The 16652-nt window shown below is 35.2% G+C and overlaps 1 protein-coding gene across 1 annotated transcript in view; it reads right to left on the reverse strand.

Annotated features, from left to right (window-relative positions):
- Window positions 1-5627: 5627 nt before the first annotated feature.
- Window positions 5628-16652, reverse strand: part of CEP120 (centrosomal protein 120) — a 37635-nt gene continuing 26610 nt past the window's right edge. The window contains exons 18-19 of the mRNA XM_029084990.1: window positions 6557-6702; window positions 5628-5868 (exon numbers count right to left, since the gene is read on the reverse strand). Coding sequence (XP_028940823.1) covers window positions 5628-5868; window positions 6557-6702 — 387 coding nt within the window. The remainder of the gene's footprint in view (window positions 5869-6556; window positions 6703-16652) is intronic.

Here is a 16652-nt window from a genome sequence, read left to right on the forward strand (position 1 = left end):
CTCACTGTAGAGTCACATAATCATGTTGCTAAGGTGTGTAAGTTTTTCCACAAAGAGCAGTGCCCTCTCATGGAGGTATCTACCAATTCCTTGTGGTAGTGGTGTGGTCTTGCTTTTTGACATTGTTTAATTTTTTTCACTTACTTTGGGGTATTAGCCCCATTTCTTCAGTGCAATAACTGGATTATCAGAAACATCAGGATAAATCAATAAGCTAGAGTATTTAAAACATCATAAGCATCCACATTTCGGAAAACTGCAGTAAAAAACATTATTGCTATACAAGCATCAGAAGCGTTATATAGTCCAAACAACATATCCTCTATATGTCCTGAATGGTTCCTGCAGAAGCAAGTAGGCTCTGTGGTTTACACCAAACCAAACTGGTATTCATTAAAACATACCTGCAGTATTGGCTTAAAGTGCTGGCTATAAGAACAAACTATTAAACTCTCTTACTTATTTGGATGAGAAGCATCAACACAAACTTCATGCCTGGTATGAATGAGATTCAACCTTCCTGTGTGCATATCTGATTATAAAGCACGTAATAGCTTATGGTGCCTTTCAGCCCTGATCTGGACAACTTACTGTATTACCACATAAATCTTGTTGCCAAAAATAGCCTTCTCTGACAAACGTACTGATGGTCTGGTGTCCTGTACAACCAATGTCTTCTAATAACAGATCAATAAAATTATTTTCTGTGTCTCCAGAGGTGAAAAACAAAAGAAAACCCCCTTCACTTTTGCTAAACCATTAAGCAAATACAAAAATGTTGAAGACTTACCATTACCATTTAAACCTAAATTCTACAAAATATTTATTAGCTTGATTGCTAGCCCAACTCAAAAGCCAGTGATTTAATTTTGCTGGATATTTACATTTGTATTTGTAAAACAAAACATATGATAGTCATAGTAAATCATAGTCCTCTGACAATAATTTTTATGTTTTTTCATACTACATTTAAAGCCATGAGCAACATAAAATAACTGTTGAAACAGTATTAGGCTGTGGACTGTTCCACTAGACTCCATCTGCTCCAGTATACCCACTCTAAATTTTGATACCATTATTACTTTGTCAGTGCAGTTATATCTCAGTAACAGCATCAAAACCCTTTGGTCAAATATTCAGTAACACTACACTTCTATAGTCATCTACTCTCTGTGTATATTGTTAGAACAAAACTTTTTGTAGTAATACATAAATTGTTTAAAATGCTGTCAAACTACTACAAGTATTTCACTTGGGTAGGGGGCGGGGTGAAGAGTATGGAACTACAAAATAGTGGGTGTCACTTTTCCAGAAGCATTATTAATGGGGACTATTTTAGTCTTCAGTGATGGGGAACGACAAGCTGTAGTGTTTCTTCAAGTTAAGAATAGAAAATAACTGTACTTGCAAGAATTCAATTACTCTGCATTAAAGCTGCCATGGGGTTATTGTACATTTATACATCAGAAAGTCAGTAAATCATTTTTCTATAAATTAGTCTCTCAAAGTTGACTTTTTTTTTTTCCTTTCTGTTCTGAATGCCAAACTCCTGACTGCTTCTCCACCACAGAGACTTCATATCTGGATAGCCGACATCTGTAAAAACATTTCTAATGAAAACACTACTAATACAACCCCCTGGAGAAACAAATGAAATGAGATCTAAGTATGCAGCCGCCTTTCTACAGTCCTGTCTTTAACAATAGTGCAGCTAGTGCTTCCTATCCAAGCCTTGACATAGGTCATGATCATTTAGGCACAGTAGCAGCAAAATAAATAATTGCATAAATATGTAATAACTGGTATAAATACTTAAGTAGCACTAAGAAGATATGATAATGGACTTCTGTCTTTAGTTGTTTAAGGTTTATCTCTGTGGATGGAAGGGAGAAGCATTTAAACAGCAGTGAAGGAGAACTCTGGATTGAATACTTGAAACCTCAAGTGCCAGACATAATATTGCTTCTTTTTCACAACAGCAGTTTTGAAAATGTATTAGTATTAAAACTGTTGGATATTTGCTAAAATATTACAGAAATAGTGGTTATTGCTTCACCCCAAAAAACAATATACTTGGAAGATCAATAATGTCACTCTAAATAATCCAGATTCAAAGCAAAACAGTGCCATCTTATTTTTAAAATAATTTGTTATTTTTTTAATAATGCATTCCACTGCTTAAAGTAAGTAAGGATTTAGAGATTATTTTTCTGATAAACAGTCTATCAATTAACAGGTCTAACAATTAACAGGTCCATATCTAAAATAAGGTCCATTTCTTTGTAACAGTTCTCAAGATCTTAGCTAATGCTCCATATCAAGGGCTATAAACACACTACACTCAGATTTTCTGCCTTACTTTTAAACCTGTACTAAATAATTTGAGGCAACTCCTGGTAGCAAAGGTTGGTAATAGCAAGACTCCCCCACTGTAAGAATAATTAGCACATACAGGCAGGAGAGGATCCTCTGCCTGAAGAGTATCAGAGAAGAGAACAATGTTTCTAAACACCCTCGGTTTTAGACGGGCTAATGCTTTCCCTTTAAAAGACAGGATTGGATAAATACAGGATATAAATGAAATTTCCTTATCCAAAGCCAACTGCAAGTTCTGGGCCTGAATCATAAGGCAGATGAAAGCTGGAACCGATTTGGCATGGAACTGACACAGAACAGTCCTCACTCCCTCCCCCGGCCCCCACCTCCCATTTATTAATTTTTATGGGTATTTGGGCTCATAGAAACATATTGGTAAAGTACTTGTTTTGAAATAATTCCACTAACTTCCCTACTGAAATCTGGGTACACTAAAACCAAGAGTAGGAATATGCCAGAATGCCAGGAGGGGCTGGCTGATGCTCTGCTTCCCACCTCCTTTTCTAAGGCATACAGAATCAGGATTGAGCCTGTAAACACAGGTTTCATTTCCAGTCTCTTTAGGATGGTGACTTAATTTAAGTTCATTATCTCATTCATCTGTTTCAAATTGCATTCTTTTGCCATGAAGAGAGATTAATATAGAAAACTTAGAGATTTTTTTCAACTTAAAAATGGTATTTGGTCATTCAACTGAATAGTTATAACTTTAAAAATGGTTTTGAGGCAATAAAAGGCAAATGGAATCCAACTTTTTTTTTTTTTTTAAGGAGTAATATTGAGCTCATCTCTGCTACAGATATCTATTACTAATACAGATTTTGTTTCTACAGTACTTCAGACAAGCATATAGACAAACTGTGCTGGAAAAAAGGAAATTGAAACATTAAGCTTAAAGTCTCATTCATTTCCTTGTTCTAACACAAACGGTGAACACTAAGAGTAATGAGTATATAAGAAAACAAAAATGCTAAGTAAGTTTTCTAATAATTCATGCTTCTCACCTTGCAAGTAATGATCTTTTAAATTACAAAATGGACTGAAATAGCTTAAGTTATCAGGCTTATAATTTTTTTTTTTTAAATAAGTGTTCTACCTTTTATTTTACTCAATATTTTGATTTACTAGAAAGAAAATGCACTCAAGTTCTTTCTTTAAACCCCACAGCAATGTGACTGCAATTTTCTTTAAAAGCCATGGAAGAGACTCAATGAGAAATTAAAAAGTGAAATTAACTTTGAAAGTGAATTTGTCAATTTTATGGATTCAAGCACTAAAGATTATATTACCAGAAACAGTAAACAAACATTTCTGTTCAAATATAGTCAAAAGTAAACTCAAAATCCTTAACACTTCCTTAAAATTTGCATTTTATTTAACACACCTGAAATGTCATCGAATACTAGTTAAAAAAAAATCACTAGTTACAAAAACTTGAATTCAACACAATCTTTGTGATCTTTAAGTCTAAGGCACCCTCCAGCGTGGGAAGAAGAAACTACACTTCCAATGAGCTAGCATTTGAAGAAAAACAGTGAGCAAGTCTTCCTGTGAAGATGGAAGCTCTCCGATTCACTTACAATAATCACATATGATCAGGCATCAGTGATATGACAAAGCCATGATGTACAAAACAAAATTACTTTTTATGGATTTGTGTTGGATTTATGAAGGTGTTATTTGCTTTGCTAGTGGAGAGGGATGTCTCTAAGCACAGTAATTTGAAAACTAGAGCAGGGTGTGCGAAGTATTACAAAAGCATTTTTTACAAAGTCTGGTATCGATAAGTGGTAACTCCTCACAGAATACAATCTCTGTGTTTTTACAGCTTGTTTAAAACTCTAAGGAGCCTGAATGAATAGTTTATTTAACAGGAGATGTGCCCATGGTAGGGAGGAGGAAAAACAATGCACCTAGAGGCAAAGCCAGAAACAATATATAAAAAAACATTTTATAACTAACACCAGACAAAACAGGAAGGTCACATATATATAGAAAACGGAACTTCACTGATATTATGTAAAAAAAAAAAAAAAAAAAGGAATTTTTTGCATTGGTATCTTTGTTCATTCTAAAAGTGACAAATCCTAAGACGTTTTCAGTACTTGACATTCAAACAGAAACATTTGTGCCCTTAGGACAAAAATGCCTATTGAAAGGACAGCGTTGTAGTTAATGTTATTAGGTAGATCCACACAAATAATTTTAAAATTATTGGAACAGAACGAAGGCTGGAAACCAAAACTTTTTCAACAGTGATTATGCACAAACTAGCATTTCTTGAGGATTTATCTTCTGGCATTTAACACCTTGAGACTGTGCTCTGTTCGTAATTCCACAATCAAACAAAATCTTACATAGAATTGAAGTTATGAGACAACATGCTTTGAAATATATATTAAATAACATCTTTACTTATAAATGCTCTTGTTTTAGGTACACGTTCAGAATTTAAAACATATAAATTCACTGAGTTAGTGCTTCAAGTGCATCCTTCCTCATTAGGATGCAGGTAAGAATGCATGTTTATTTCTGAACTAGGTCTTTACCATCCTCTGTTCACCCTTACAGGCCTACGTGCAAATCAGCTAGGGCAACAAAGGCATTTTCATCCTGTATAATCTTAGTTACTTAATAATTGATTCAGTTTCAGTTTCATAAGTTTTGAGAACTCCCCCCACGCTCAAAAACTTGTCTCTTATTTATTACAGAACTTAGTTATATTGGCCACAGTTGGAGAAGAAAAAATTGATTACCTTGTAATTTAGTAAAAAACTGACACTTGGTTGGTGCTTTGCTTTGGTTCAGAATCAAGAGTTCTGCCAGGGAAAGCAGCTGATGTCACTATTCCCTGGTATAGCTGAAGAGTTATTTTAAAAAATGAAATAAATTGTGACAATATTGACTAAAAATCTTAGAATGAATATTAAAAATACTACAAATAAACTTAGCCAGGGTGATGCAAAAAGAGAGAGAAAACATTTCAGAAGAAAGTACACAAGATAAATATATTTACAGATATAAATCTATATGCATATAGAAACATCTAAAAAGTCATAATCCCCATAAAACTTACAACTGTGCTTAACTTCACATGTTGCAAATATTTACATTGACTTCAAAAAGAGCTAACAACAGTGTGCAAACTTAAGCATGACCTTACATATTTTGCTAAGTAATACAGGTTTATAAAAATCACTCCCTCTGTTCAAATTCTGACTCTTCTTAACAACTTTTTGTATGCTATGCTTTTATTTAGCGATGCTCCTTTTTGCAATAGCTTCTCTGATTTGACGATCAAGTTCACTTACAATATGGTCTTCATGATTATACACTCCTGTTCTCAACAGGGTATCCCTCTCTTCTATCAGACGAGAGAGATAATCATCCATGTTCTCATTTAATTTTCTCGAATGAAGACTATCTACTCTTCCAGCAGAATTATCTCTAACATCTTGCAATTGCTTTCTTTCTTCTTCTTGCTGCTTTAGCCTGTTGTTGATAAAATGGAAAGAATCAGAGGATAAGCCATATTAAAACTTGCTTTGATTATTTTCATATTAAGTCTTTATGTTATTTATCTACTGACGTACCTAGTAAAATAAAGAAATCTGTAAAAGGTTAACAAATTATCCTCTCTCTAGAGAAAAACAACTATAAGCAAAATACATGTTAATGTAATACTTACATTCTAACATTACTTTTTCTATACGCATACGTAACTATAATACTTGCTACCAAGGCTCCTACTTTGATAATGCAAATAGCACTCAAATTAAAAGGGTTCAACATACAGAACTACTGCAGACTGTTTTTAGAGGACAACATTAGGTAGATTTAAAATTTTAATATATTCAAAATATGACTAGAATGTGCCTCTTTCTTAATGCAGCAGTTATCCTTAGAATTGAAGGTTTAACACAGAAAAAATCCTGGTGCTGTGACTATAACAAAAAAGTGGGGTACAGTGGCCTTAAATATAGATTTTTCTATACTGCAGGATTGTTGCATTTTATAAGTGTCCAATCTTTACCTAAGGGACAGTAAACTCTGTTCTTTCACTGGACTGACAGCCAATTATAATCTTGATTTAACTGAAACTTCTCCTATTTTGAGGCAGATGGCAAAAAAAATAGAGGGGAGCGGGGAAAAAGAAAGTATTTTATAAATGCTTTTATACCTGTTAAGTTCATTTCTGATATCCTCCAGCTCTTGTCGGTCTGTTTTTCCCAGCTCTTTTTCTTCTACTGCCAAATAGCGCAACCTCATGTGCTCCAGTTCTTGTTGCTGTTTTTTAAGGTGAGCCATTGCATTTTCTTGTTCACGCTAACATTGGAATGGGTGAAGACAGAGCTCAGTTGACTACATGATTACATGTAAAAGTGCTAGTTACAGTGACATGAACAAAACTTCAGGCATGAAGTAATAACAATTAAGTCTCCAGTAGTATTAGAAAAGCAGGAGTTCAATAGAATGTCATAGCTGTTGATACCTATAATGCAGTAAGATTAGCGACTATCACAACTGCAGTAAACCTGTCTAGGCGGGATCAGCTGAAGCCTAATTACAGGTATCTTCCCATTAACAAAATTGTAAGAATTATCAAAACTCTGGCTTAAGCTGGTAAACATAAAACTTGCACTTGTGGATCTGCTCAAGATACTGAAGTTTACTCCTTCACTACATGGTATTTTAAATTATTACTTTGAGAAATTAAAACCAGAAAAATTCTAAATAGCTGCAGAAAACTTCCATCATCAGCCCCATAGTGCCTAGTGTCAAAGCTTCAAGAACTACTTTTTGAAACTGTTATTTGTGGCTAGAAATAAGCCTTGAAAGCAAAACTGTGGTGAGATTTCCTTTTACATTTGTCTAGCTCTACACAAAACCTTAGATAAATTATTCTGTGGATTTAATCCAATTAATCTATCAATACTAAAAGTTTACTTGGTTCTATTTTTTTAAGCTCTATATATACACTAATGAAATTAGGGTTTGAGTCCACTAGCACTTTGTGACATTGAAGTGTCTTAATGAGAAGTGTGGTCCTCACTCCAGTTGTTTTCCTCCCAGTCATTTTCCATATGACCTTGTGCACTAACTCAACACAGTCAGCCTTACACTCTGAAGTGTAAGACGACCTGAAGTAAAATGGCACATCTTCCTGTAGTTAAAAAATAAGGCAGGATGTTACACAAGCATCCTTGATCTACACATATTGTGAAATGCAAGGTTACCTTTGTAATTTTGGCATTGCTTTCATCTGAAATATTTTATTGTTAATACAATCAGTTTTATATTTATTATAGGAGTAAAGAAAAGGATAATTGTTTGATATATGTGAGTGTATTCATTATACAGTCAATGTAATAATATTTGGAAGAGTCTAGTCAGACAGTTTCCCAAATCTCAGCTCCCAGTATCTTAAGCACTCCCTATTGATGATCACTAAGTGATAAGAAAATCTGAATTTCACAAGGAATTGGATAAACAAAGACTCTCATTGTTAATGTGAACAGGCAACACAATAGAAGAGTTCCTTGACAAGAACTCACAGCAAGTATGTAACCTCAAAATATTTTATTTTTATACTAAATCAAATACACTAGCCAGACAAATTACATGTTAGAACTGCAGCGAGACAGGTCAGAAAGCCTGAAGAACAACTTGCTAAAGGGACACAGACTAATAATAAAACCAGAAGTAGGAATCCTGCCAAAGAGTCTACAGCTGACAGATGACTGAAGCATAAAAAAAGCACTCAGGGAAGATAAGGCCATAGTCCTTCCTTCCCCATCAAGAGTTCATTGCAGAAGAACATTCCCATGTGAAAGGCACCCTTTTTTGTGGGATAGGTTTGAAGAACAGTCTCAGAATATGTTTTAGAATAGGAATATACAAATACATATAGCAAATATTAACAGTAACTACAAATAGCTGGTACTTATGCAATAGTTTTCTAAAGTTCCAGGGAAATTCAAACACAAAGTCACAAGACTAACTGGAGGTGTAATCTGCCACCAAAATTTGTGCTTACACCACAGAAATAACTATTTCTCCATTTAAAAATTGTATTCGTTTCTTTAAACAGAGGCCTTGGGAATATCCAGGAGCTACTAGGTGGACTTGCTTCCACTGACCAAATTATTTGAAACCATAACTAAAACCAAAACAGGATGTATGGGTACACCAATAAGAATGAATCCAGCTTTTGTAGAAAAGTCAAGCTTCCAAGTAGTCTTAAAAGAACCCCCAAAACCAACAAAATATCACACCAAAGAAACAACCTACAACCAAACACAAAACTAAGCTCTCACAGAGAAAATTCTCTCAGATTAGTCAAGGTTTAAAAGACCAGAGAAAAGGTAGCAATTGATAATTTCCACAACAGCAAGAAGGTTAACAGCAGACTCTACAAGAATCTACTCTTTGATACATTCATAAAGGAGGAAGTCATTCTGTGGGGAAAAAGTGAATGCGGGAGAGAGATATTATGGGGACTAAAAGATGAATTAGTTCGAAAAGGAAATAGCTAAATTAAGAATGTATCCACTGATGTCTGCTCAACACAGCAGCCTGAACGCAACCACTGGCTCATGATGTACTTTAATTGACTGCGGGCAGCTGTAGAATATCCACAGACATCCGAGCCAGGTTTCTCAATCTTGTGCATCTACTGCTAGCCTCCATATAGGCTAGATTGGTATTTCATGTCAGCTGGCTAGTTTGGTCTTTTCCCACCTAATGAAAAGCACTATCTGAAAGTCAAAGCCAGGTAAATTCCAACTAGGGACATGATTCAAGTTGTTAAAACAGTGGAAATTAATCACTTAAGCAATATACCAAACTTAGGAGCTTCCTAATCACAGAATGCTTTGAATTAAGATAGACATTTGTGTTTTAAAAAATGCTAAAGATCAAGCATTACTATTCAAGTATTTAACAAAGAAAAGATAGAGGATGCTTTTTTTTATCCCAGACAATTATCAAAATGGCATTCTTCAGTTTCCAAATATACGGATAGGCAACAGCATCCAGACAGTAAAGTGAAATTTCAAGTATAAAATGGGCTATGAGGAGGAATAGAATTTTCTTTACTATTTTGATAGTTGTACTTATCTTGAGTTGTTTGCTTTGCTAAATGAAGGTATTAAGACAAAATGTTGAGCATGATCTAGTCTCAAAGAGTTGGTATAAAACCAGTACAACTTAAATTATAGTACAAGTAATAGACAACAAATATCATATCAGCCATGCAAAATCTAGAAATACGACGACTTGCTAATGTTTACTTCTTTTCAAGTCCATCATTATTCTCAGTACTCTCATTTGAGCTCTTAAGTTAGATTCTTTTCACAGTGGAGCAAGTTAAAATATTGCTTGGTTCAGGAAAAAAAAGTTGAGATTCATACCTTAAGGCAAACATGAGACCTAAAATTCCAAGTATGTTAAATCTCCTTTTTAAAGTTCTGTTTAGTCTCAGGGGAGGAGTTGTTGCTCTGTATATGCAGAAGTACAAAAACTTCCACTTGCCTGTCAAGTGAAGAATCCAATAATTGTCTGGCGATTACCTACTTTTTCTGACTAGACAACTAGCATAAAGAAGCTTGCTGTACATATCCCTGTAGTCAGTACAGTAAAGCCTGCATATCCAATTTCTGATTTTGGAATTAATTTGTATAGTAAAATTTGTTTTTTCCTGTTGACTTTATAAAACAGTGGTAAGAGTCTTGGAGGCCACACAATAAATTACACAAGAATGCAATTTACAAGCAAACTGCCTCATCTGTAAGAGTAAACCCTCATTACTGTGGAAGATGCAGCTGACATCTTCCTCAGATGATATAAAAGAAAATCTAAATCTTTTACAGAAGACAGGACTCCTAACTGCCATTATCTCCTTTTTCTAGCCTTTCTACCTATGCTGTTTTGTAGATGATTAGCTTCAGTCCAATGCATTGTCGCAGATGGTGAGAAAAGAAGTAACTTTGGAAAAAACCTCTCCTTGCTCTGCAGTTCAGTTTATTCATGCTCTAATCATCCCTTTTTAAGTGAGGACTACTGTCATGGGGCATTACTGCAAGTCTGTCAAATTTGTGTATTGCAGTAATTTTATGAGAGAATTTTTTGAAGGTATGTTGGGCAAAAAACATCTGAAAACTAAATGCTAGAAAACTAGTGTGAAACAGAGTAGCACTCATTACCAGCACAGCAAGACTTTAACACGCTAGCAAAAAACTACATCCTTGTCTATTAATGAAACAGATTCTAATAAGACATGTAATACACACAAATAATCAAATAGCTGTGACTACGCTGAATAGAAATACTCTAATTCAGTCCTTCAGTCTGTGGAGTGTATTTCTTGGACCTATAAGGAAAGATTTTGAAAGTGTTCTTGCAGTGTTGCACCTTCAGAGGAAAGACATAACTGTGTGCTGGCCATAAGAAGCACGTTGGACTACGAAGTTTCATGACAAGTTGGAAAATTACTACTTGAGGCAGGAAAGTTTAATGATTTGGAGGTTTCTGCTGTTTAGCAACATGCTCACAATGGCAATCTGATAGCAAAAAAAGACATTTTAAACAAACTCAGAGAAAAGACATATATTGAAGGTTAATAGAACAAAGTCCTTAAAGCTTAATCGGACCAGGAAGAAGATGGAATATTCCTAATACTTTCCTATTGATCAGAAGAGATCTCATTTAATATATTGGTCCTTTATCTCCTCACTGGACTAGTTAGTTTCCGATTCGTAAGTTTTTTGATTAAGAAACATCTTTAGTGATGTTTAATAAAACCAAGAAAATCACAAAAGAGAATGATGCAAAAGCCAAGGAGAGAGAGGAAAAACAAGGCTTTTCTGAAGAATCCTTTGTTCAGTTCCTGTGCCTTTTGGTATTTTTTCTCTGGTAAAAGTGCCTCTTAAAAAAAATTAAAACAAAAAAATCAGTGCCACTAGTGAGCATGCTCATTGCTCAGGATAATATCCCTAGGTTTGTAAGGAAATTTGAATGTAGTCGTAAATTATCTTTTTCTCCATAGAGAAGGAAAACTCTTCAGTACATTTTGTCTCCAAGTTAATGTTGGGTAGGACTTCCTTTCAGATAAATGTGATTAGAAATTTAATATGATTACTAATCATAGAATGGTTTGGATTGGAAGGGACCTTAAAGATCATCTAGTTCCAACACCCCTGCCATCAGCAGGGACACCTTCCACTAGATCAGGTTGCTCAAAGCCTCATCCAGCCTGGCCTTAAACACTTCCAGGGAGGGGGCATCAACAACTTCTTTGGGCAACCTGTTCCAGTGTCTGACCACCCTCACACTAAAGAACTTCTTCCTAATATCTAATCTAAACCTCCCCTCTTTCAGTTTAAACCCATTTCCCCTTGTCTTGTCATTAGTTGCCCTTATGAAAAGTCCCTCCCCAGCTTTCTTGTAGACATGACAAATATTTTGCATTTTCTTGTTTGGGAGGGGTGAGGGAAAAGATGAGATTAATATTAGTCTTAAGAGTAGAAGCCAAGAATTTCCATAGCATGCCACGCCACGGCCCTGAACAATGACATTTAAGCACAATACTATTATATTAAAGAAACAAAAATCAACATTTTCTGAGGAAAGATTTCCCTAACATTCAGTTTAGGACAGTCCAACTTGGAAAAACAGACATGAAAGTAGATGAGAAAGAATTTTGTAGATTTGTTTATGGTGGATCCTGTGTGTAATTTAAATTACACATTTTGTACTCTGATTTTCAAATGTCTTTCTCAACATTAGTTGATTCCTTTAAAAGTCTGTCATAACAATTTGTAGAGCGCATAACAGCAAACTTGTTCTATGTATACCATTCATAGTATAGCAACAGGAACCCATTTCCTGATAATCCATCAATACAAGATGATGGCAAAGAATTTACGACAGCTGTTTGATAAGAAGTGAGGCATGCTGATTTTGAATTAATTTATATAAAATTTTGTTATGATATGTTGAGGGACTGTAAAAAACTGTCTTGTTATGATGAGAGAGAAGGAATGATTTCTTATTTATCACAGTGATGAAACTGGCACCACTTTATCAGAGACATTCAGGTATTAAATTCACTTTTTCCATGGCAGTTTAAGTATCTGTTGGGCAACAAGCACTTTTTATTTTCAAACTAGAGAAGGAACCAAACTCTACTGCACAGCAGTACTTGAGATATAGCAGAATTTCCTGCAAGATCTTCCAAAATTAAAAAATCAGTATTAAAAAAATATTAAAAAACTTATGCATATTTACAGTACCAATAAAGCAAAGTCCAGCATTTCTAAACCCACTTGTAATGTCTTCATTTTATTCTGTGTATACTTAAAAGCTAAGTTATAATTGAATACAACATATTTTTTAAGTGTATGTTAGTGCACACAAGTTTATACATACATACTCACACACATAAATTTCTCAGTCATGACTTTCTGACATACTTTACATTTCCAGAGAGAATATGCTCCTATATTATATCCTGAAATAAGGAACATTTCAGATTTATTTTCTTAACTGCTTACTGTAGCCAGTCAGGCTATTTTAAGCCTCAGTAAGAACTACTATAATTTTAAATTTAAAACTTTTAGGATTTTTCATTTTTAAATTTCAGGAAATGGAACACTCGGGAATCATCAGCTGCTGGACTAAAGGCAACTTTATAGATAGAAAATAAGACCTACTAGAAACTCAGAACACTTCGAAACTTTATTCTTGCATCACCACCTCATTATCATCAGCCACTATCCCCTAGCGAGGCAGTCACAGATGAATCAAGAGTACCATGTACAAATTACTCTGAAAATTATTTCTGCAATATACTCTTAGTTGGCCCAGGTATCTCCTCCTCCATTATGTTCTCAGCACTGCCAGTCATTCTATTCCTTTTGCTCATTTTCTTCTTTTCCCCTTCAGTAAAACTTATCACCAATATTCCTTTCTCTTATTAATTTGGTATTTTGCCATCATCTTCTTACATCTCCATAAACAAAACATATCCAGTCCAAACAAAGCCACATGCTAGTTATCAGATCATTTACTTCAATGTATAGCTACTTTTCTTCATTAGTTTGCATCTCTAATGTAGTGCTTGAGACACAGAATACTGTTTGAGGAGCTCACATGGTGGGAACTTGAATCATGTTTTGAAACCCATAGTACTACAGGAATATCAGCATTAAATAAAAATTAACCAGTAATAAAAAACCCCCAAATTTCAATTATAATCAGATCATAAAAGAGTCCCTGTATGCCGCCAGGTGCTCTAGTTAAGAGGCTCTTCAATCAAAGAAGCACAATCTTTATTTTGCCATAGCTGCCTATAAATCCAAAAGGGAGATGTAAACATACACACACTAGACTAAACAATGGCTAAATAGCAGCCACTATTCACTCTCCCACTCACACATACCATGCAAGTCTGTGGGAAAAACTTACGATTGAAGCTAAGGAACTCAAGTAAAGTTTTCTGAAAATAACCCAGAGCTGACAAGTCAGTAGGAGGGCCTGGATGGTTTCAAGACACAGTTTTTAACCAAGACTTAGACCTCCAACTGTTGGGTTTTTTTTGTTGTGCCTTTTTTTTTTCTTAAACAAAGATTTACATCCCATCCTTGGCTAAATTACTTATAAACTAATCAAATTCCCAAGTGGATAAGCAAGACACTGGGCAAGACAGAGTGAATGTCAGCCAGCCAATGCTATCTATGTTGTTTTAAACAAATGCATCAGTGCTAGTTTTAACAGGTCTGTAGGGCACAAACACATTAGAATTAAAAATAATTCTCCCATAACATTGAATAATGCATTTACATTTTGAAAATTTGTTTTTATACATTGTTTCTTACACTAAGACAGGTAGTGAATTCAGCATCTAAGATCTCCCTAAGCATGTATGCAATTTTGTGTAAATGGTTTGATTGCTTTCAGAAATAATGCTCACATACAAAAACTATGGAAGTCTCATTTGTGTCGTATTGAGATCTCCCAGTCAGCAAACTTTGAAAGGCAATTTTTGAAGCCTCTGGAAATTATAAAATCTATCTGGGTGCACAGATATGTAACTAACTTGTTGACATTTTTATCTTCCTAAAGCTGAACAAGGGTATAATAGATAAAGCATTAATACAGACTTGCACTGAGTAACAAAAAGGGAAGGAAAGTAAGCTGGGTGAAGTCTATTTCCACTCAGCTTTACAAACTGTGTTTAAATTTAACTTCTCTATTTTGTTAAGCACAGGTAAGCATGAGGTATATGAGTCCTTGTGTACTTTAGATTTTTTTTTGGTTAGCACTGGCACTGTGTTTAGCATTCAAAATCCTAGACTTGGAGAAGTTTAGAGCATTTTCTGTTAACAGTCCCATACTTTTCTAAGTTATGCTCTGCATATCTCATATTCTGCAAAATATAAAACCATCACAGATGTATGCTAAGAAGTAGTTCCAAAGTAAAACGAAACTTTTTAATTAAGGAAACATTGACTTTTATGGTTGCAAATCAGAAGAGCTTTTTACTAAATGCTTAGCCTGTAGATTATGCTTCTTTAATTCACAAATTGACTGTACTAGGTCACCTTTGAGTAATGGAAATCTCTGTTTAAACATTTTTTTGGCAATGGGCACAAAGCATTAGATCTCATTTCCAAGACTTACCAGCTGGGTTTTGTCATTAACATTTATTAACAATCTAAGATATGCCTTTCAGCGTCTAATCCTCACTACACAAATGTTTTCTATAGTTCTCTAGAGAGCTTTGGTGTGACAAATTACTGGCACAGATTACAGCCCTGTGGCTATTCACCAGAGGCAATGCAAAATTAACATGGTACTAATCCAATTTAAACAAGAAATTGGTCAAACTATGCACAATTGCACAAATCATCTGAACTAAAGCAAATCTAGAACTCCTGAAGCAACAGTTTCCAGATTTATATTTAAAACACAGTAAATGGTTTTTGATCAGCTCCACTTCAACTTTTATTTGGCTCTTTAAAGTCACTTAAATCCTTATCAATAGACTAAGTTTAAGATGGAGCATAGGAGTATAAAAGCCACAAGAAACTACTTCGAAAGGGTTTGTTCTGTAATAGAAAAGTTTTAGGTAGCATAATTCACTGTACATGCCAATTTATTTTACAATTCAGACTTTCAGCAAGAGGGTCAGCTGAAACCATCTACACAAGATACTAATTCAGATTGTCAGGTCTACAGTGATGAAATTTATAATAAAAACCTGAAAGTGATATACACTAGTATTAACCTGGCAAGCAACAATCCTTTATTCTACAGGAATTTTTCAATATGGCAGTATGAAAAAATAGCCTAGACATTTAATGACTGCTGAAGAAATCTTAATGAGAGATAAGATTTCATAGAATCATAGAATGGTTAGGATTTGAAGAGACCTTAAAAACCATCTAATTCCAACCCCCCTGCCATGAACAGGGACACCTTCCACTAGACCAAATTGCTCAAAGCCTCATCCAACCTGGCCTTGAACACTTCCAGGGAGGGGGCAGCCACAACTTCCTTGGGCAACCTGTGCCAGTATCTCACCACCCTCACAGTACAGTGTTTTTTCCTAATGTCTAATCTAAACCCACCCTCTTCCAGTTTAAAGCCATTATTCCTTGTTCTGTCACTACCTGCCCTTGTAAAAAGTCCCTCCCCAGCTTTCCTGTAGCCCCTTCAGGTACTGGAAGGCCACTATAAGATCTCCCCAAAGCCTTCTCTTCTGGCTGAACAGCGCCAACTCTCTCAGCCTGTCTTCATAGGAGAGGTGCTCCAGCCCTTGGATCAATCTCGTGGCCTCCTCTGGACTCGTTCTAACAGGTCCAGGTCTCTCTTGTGTTGGGGGCTCCAGAACTGGACACAGGACTCCAGATGGGGCAGAGTAGAGGGGGAGAATCACCTCCCTCGTCCTGCTTGGCACACTTTTGATGCAGCCCAGGATTATATTCTTCCTTCTATCATCTTGTCAAGCATAGATGTTTCAGAAATTGAAGATGAGAATCCTAACTCCTTTTATCACTAGGCAAAACAGACCAATTTGAAGATAGCAAATAAAGATGATTTTTAATTACTAATAGTGATTACAGAGCAAATTCACTCTCTTCAAAGATAAATACAGATCAAAAAAGCTAATTATTAATGAGGAGGGGGTGGCCTTAGCTTCTTACTCTCCAAAACCAGAATACTCTATCAGTAGGGACTAAGTAGGACCTGTAATCCTTAAACCCCCCCCCCCC

The sequence above is a fragment of the Antrostomus carolinensis genome, unplaced genomic scaffold, assembly GCF_000700745.2.
Source record: "Antrostomus carolinensis isolate BGI_N321 unplaced genomic scaffold, ASM70074v2 scaffold17335, whole genome shotgun sequence".
NCBI classification, from domain to species: Eukaryota; Metazoa; Chordata; class Aves; order Caprimulgiformes; family Caprimulgidae; genus Antrostomus; species Antrostomus carolinensis.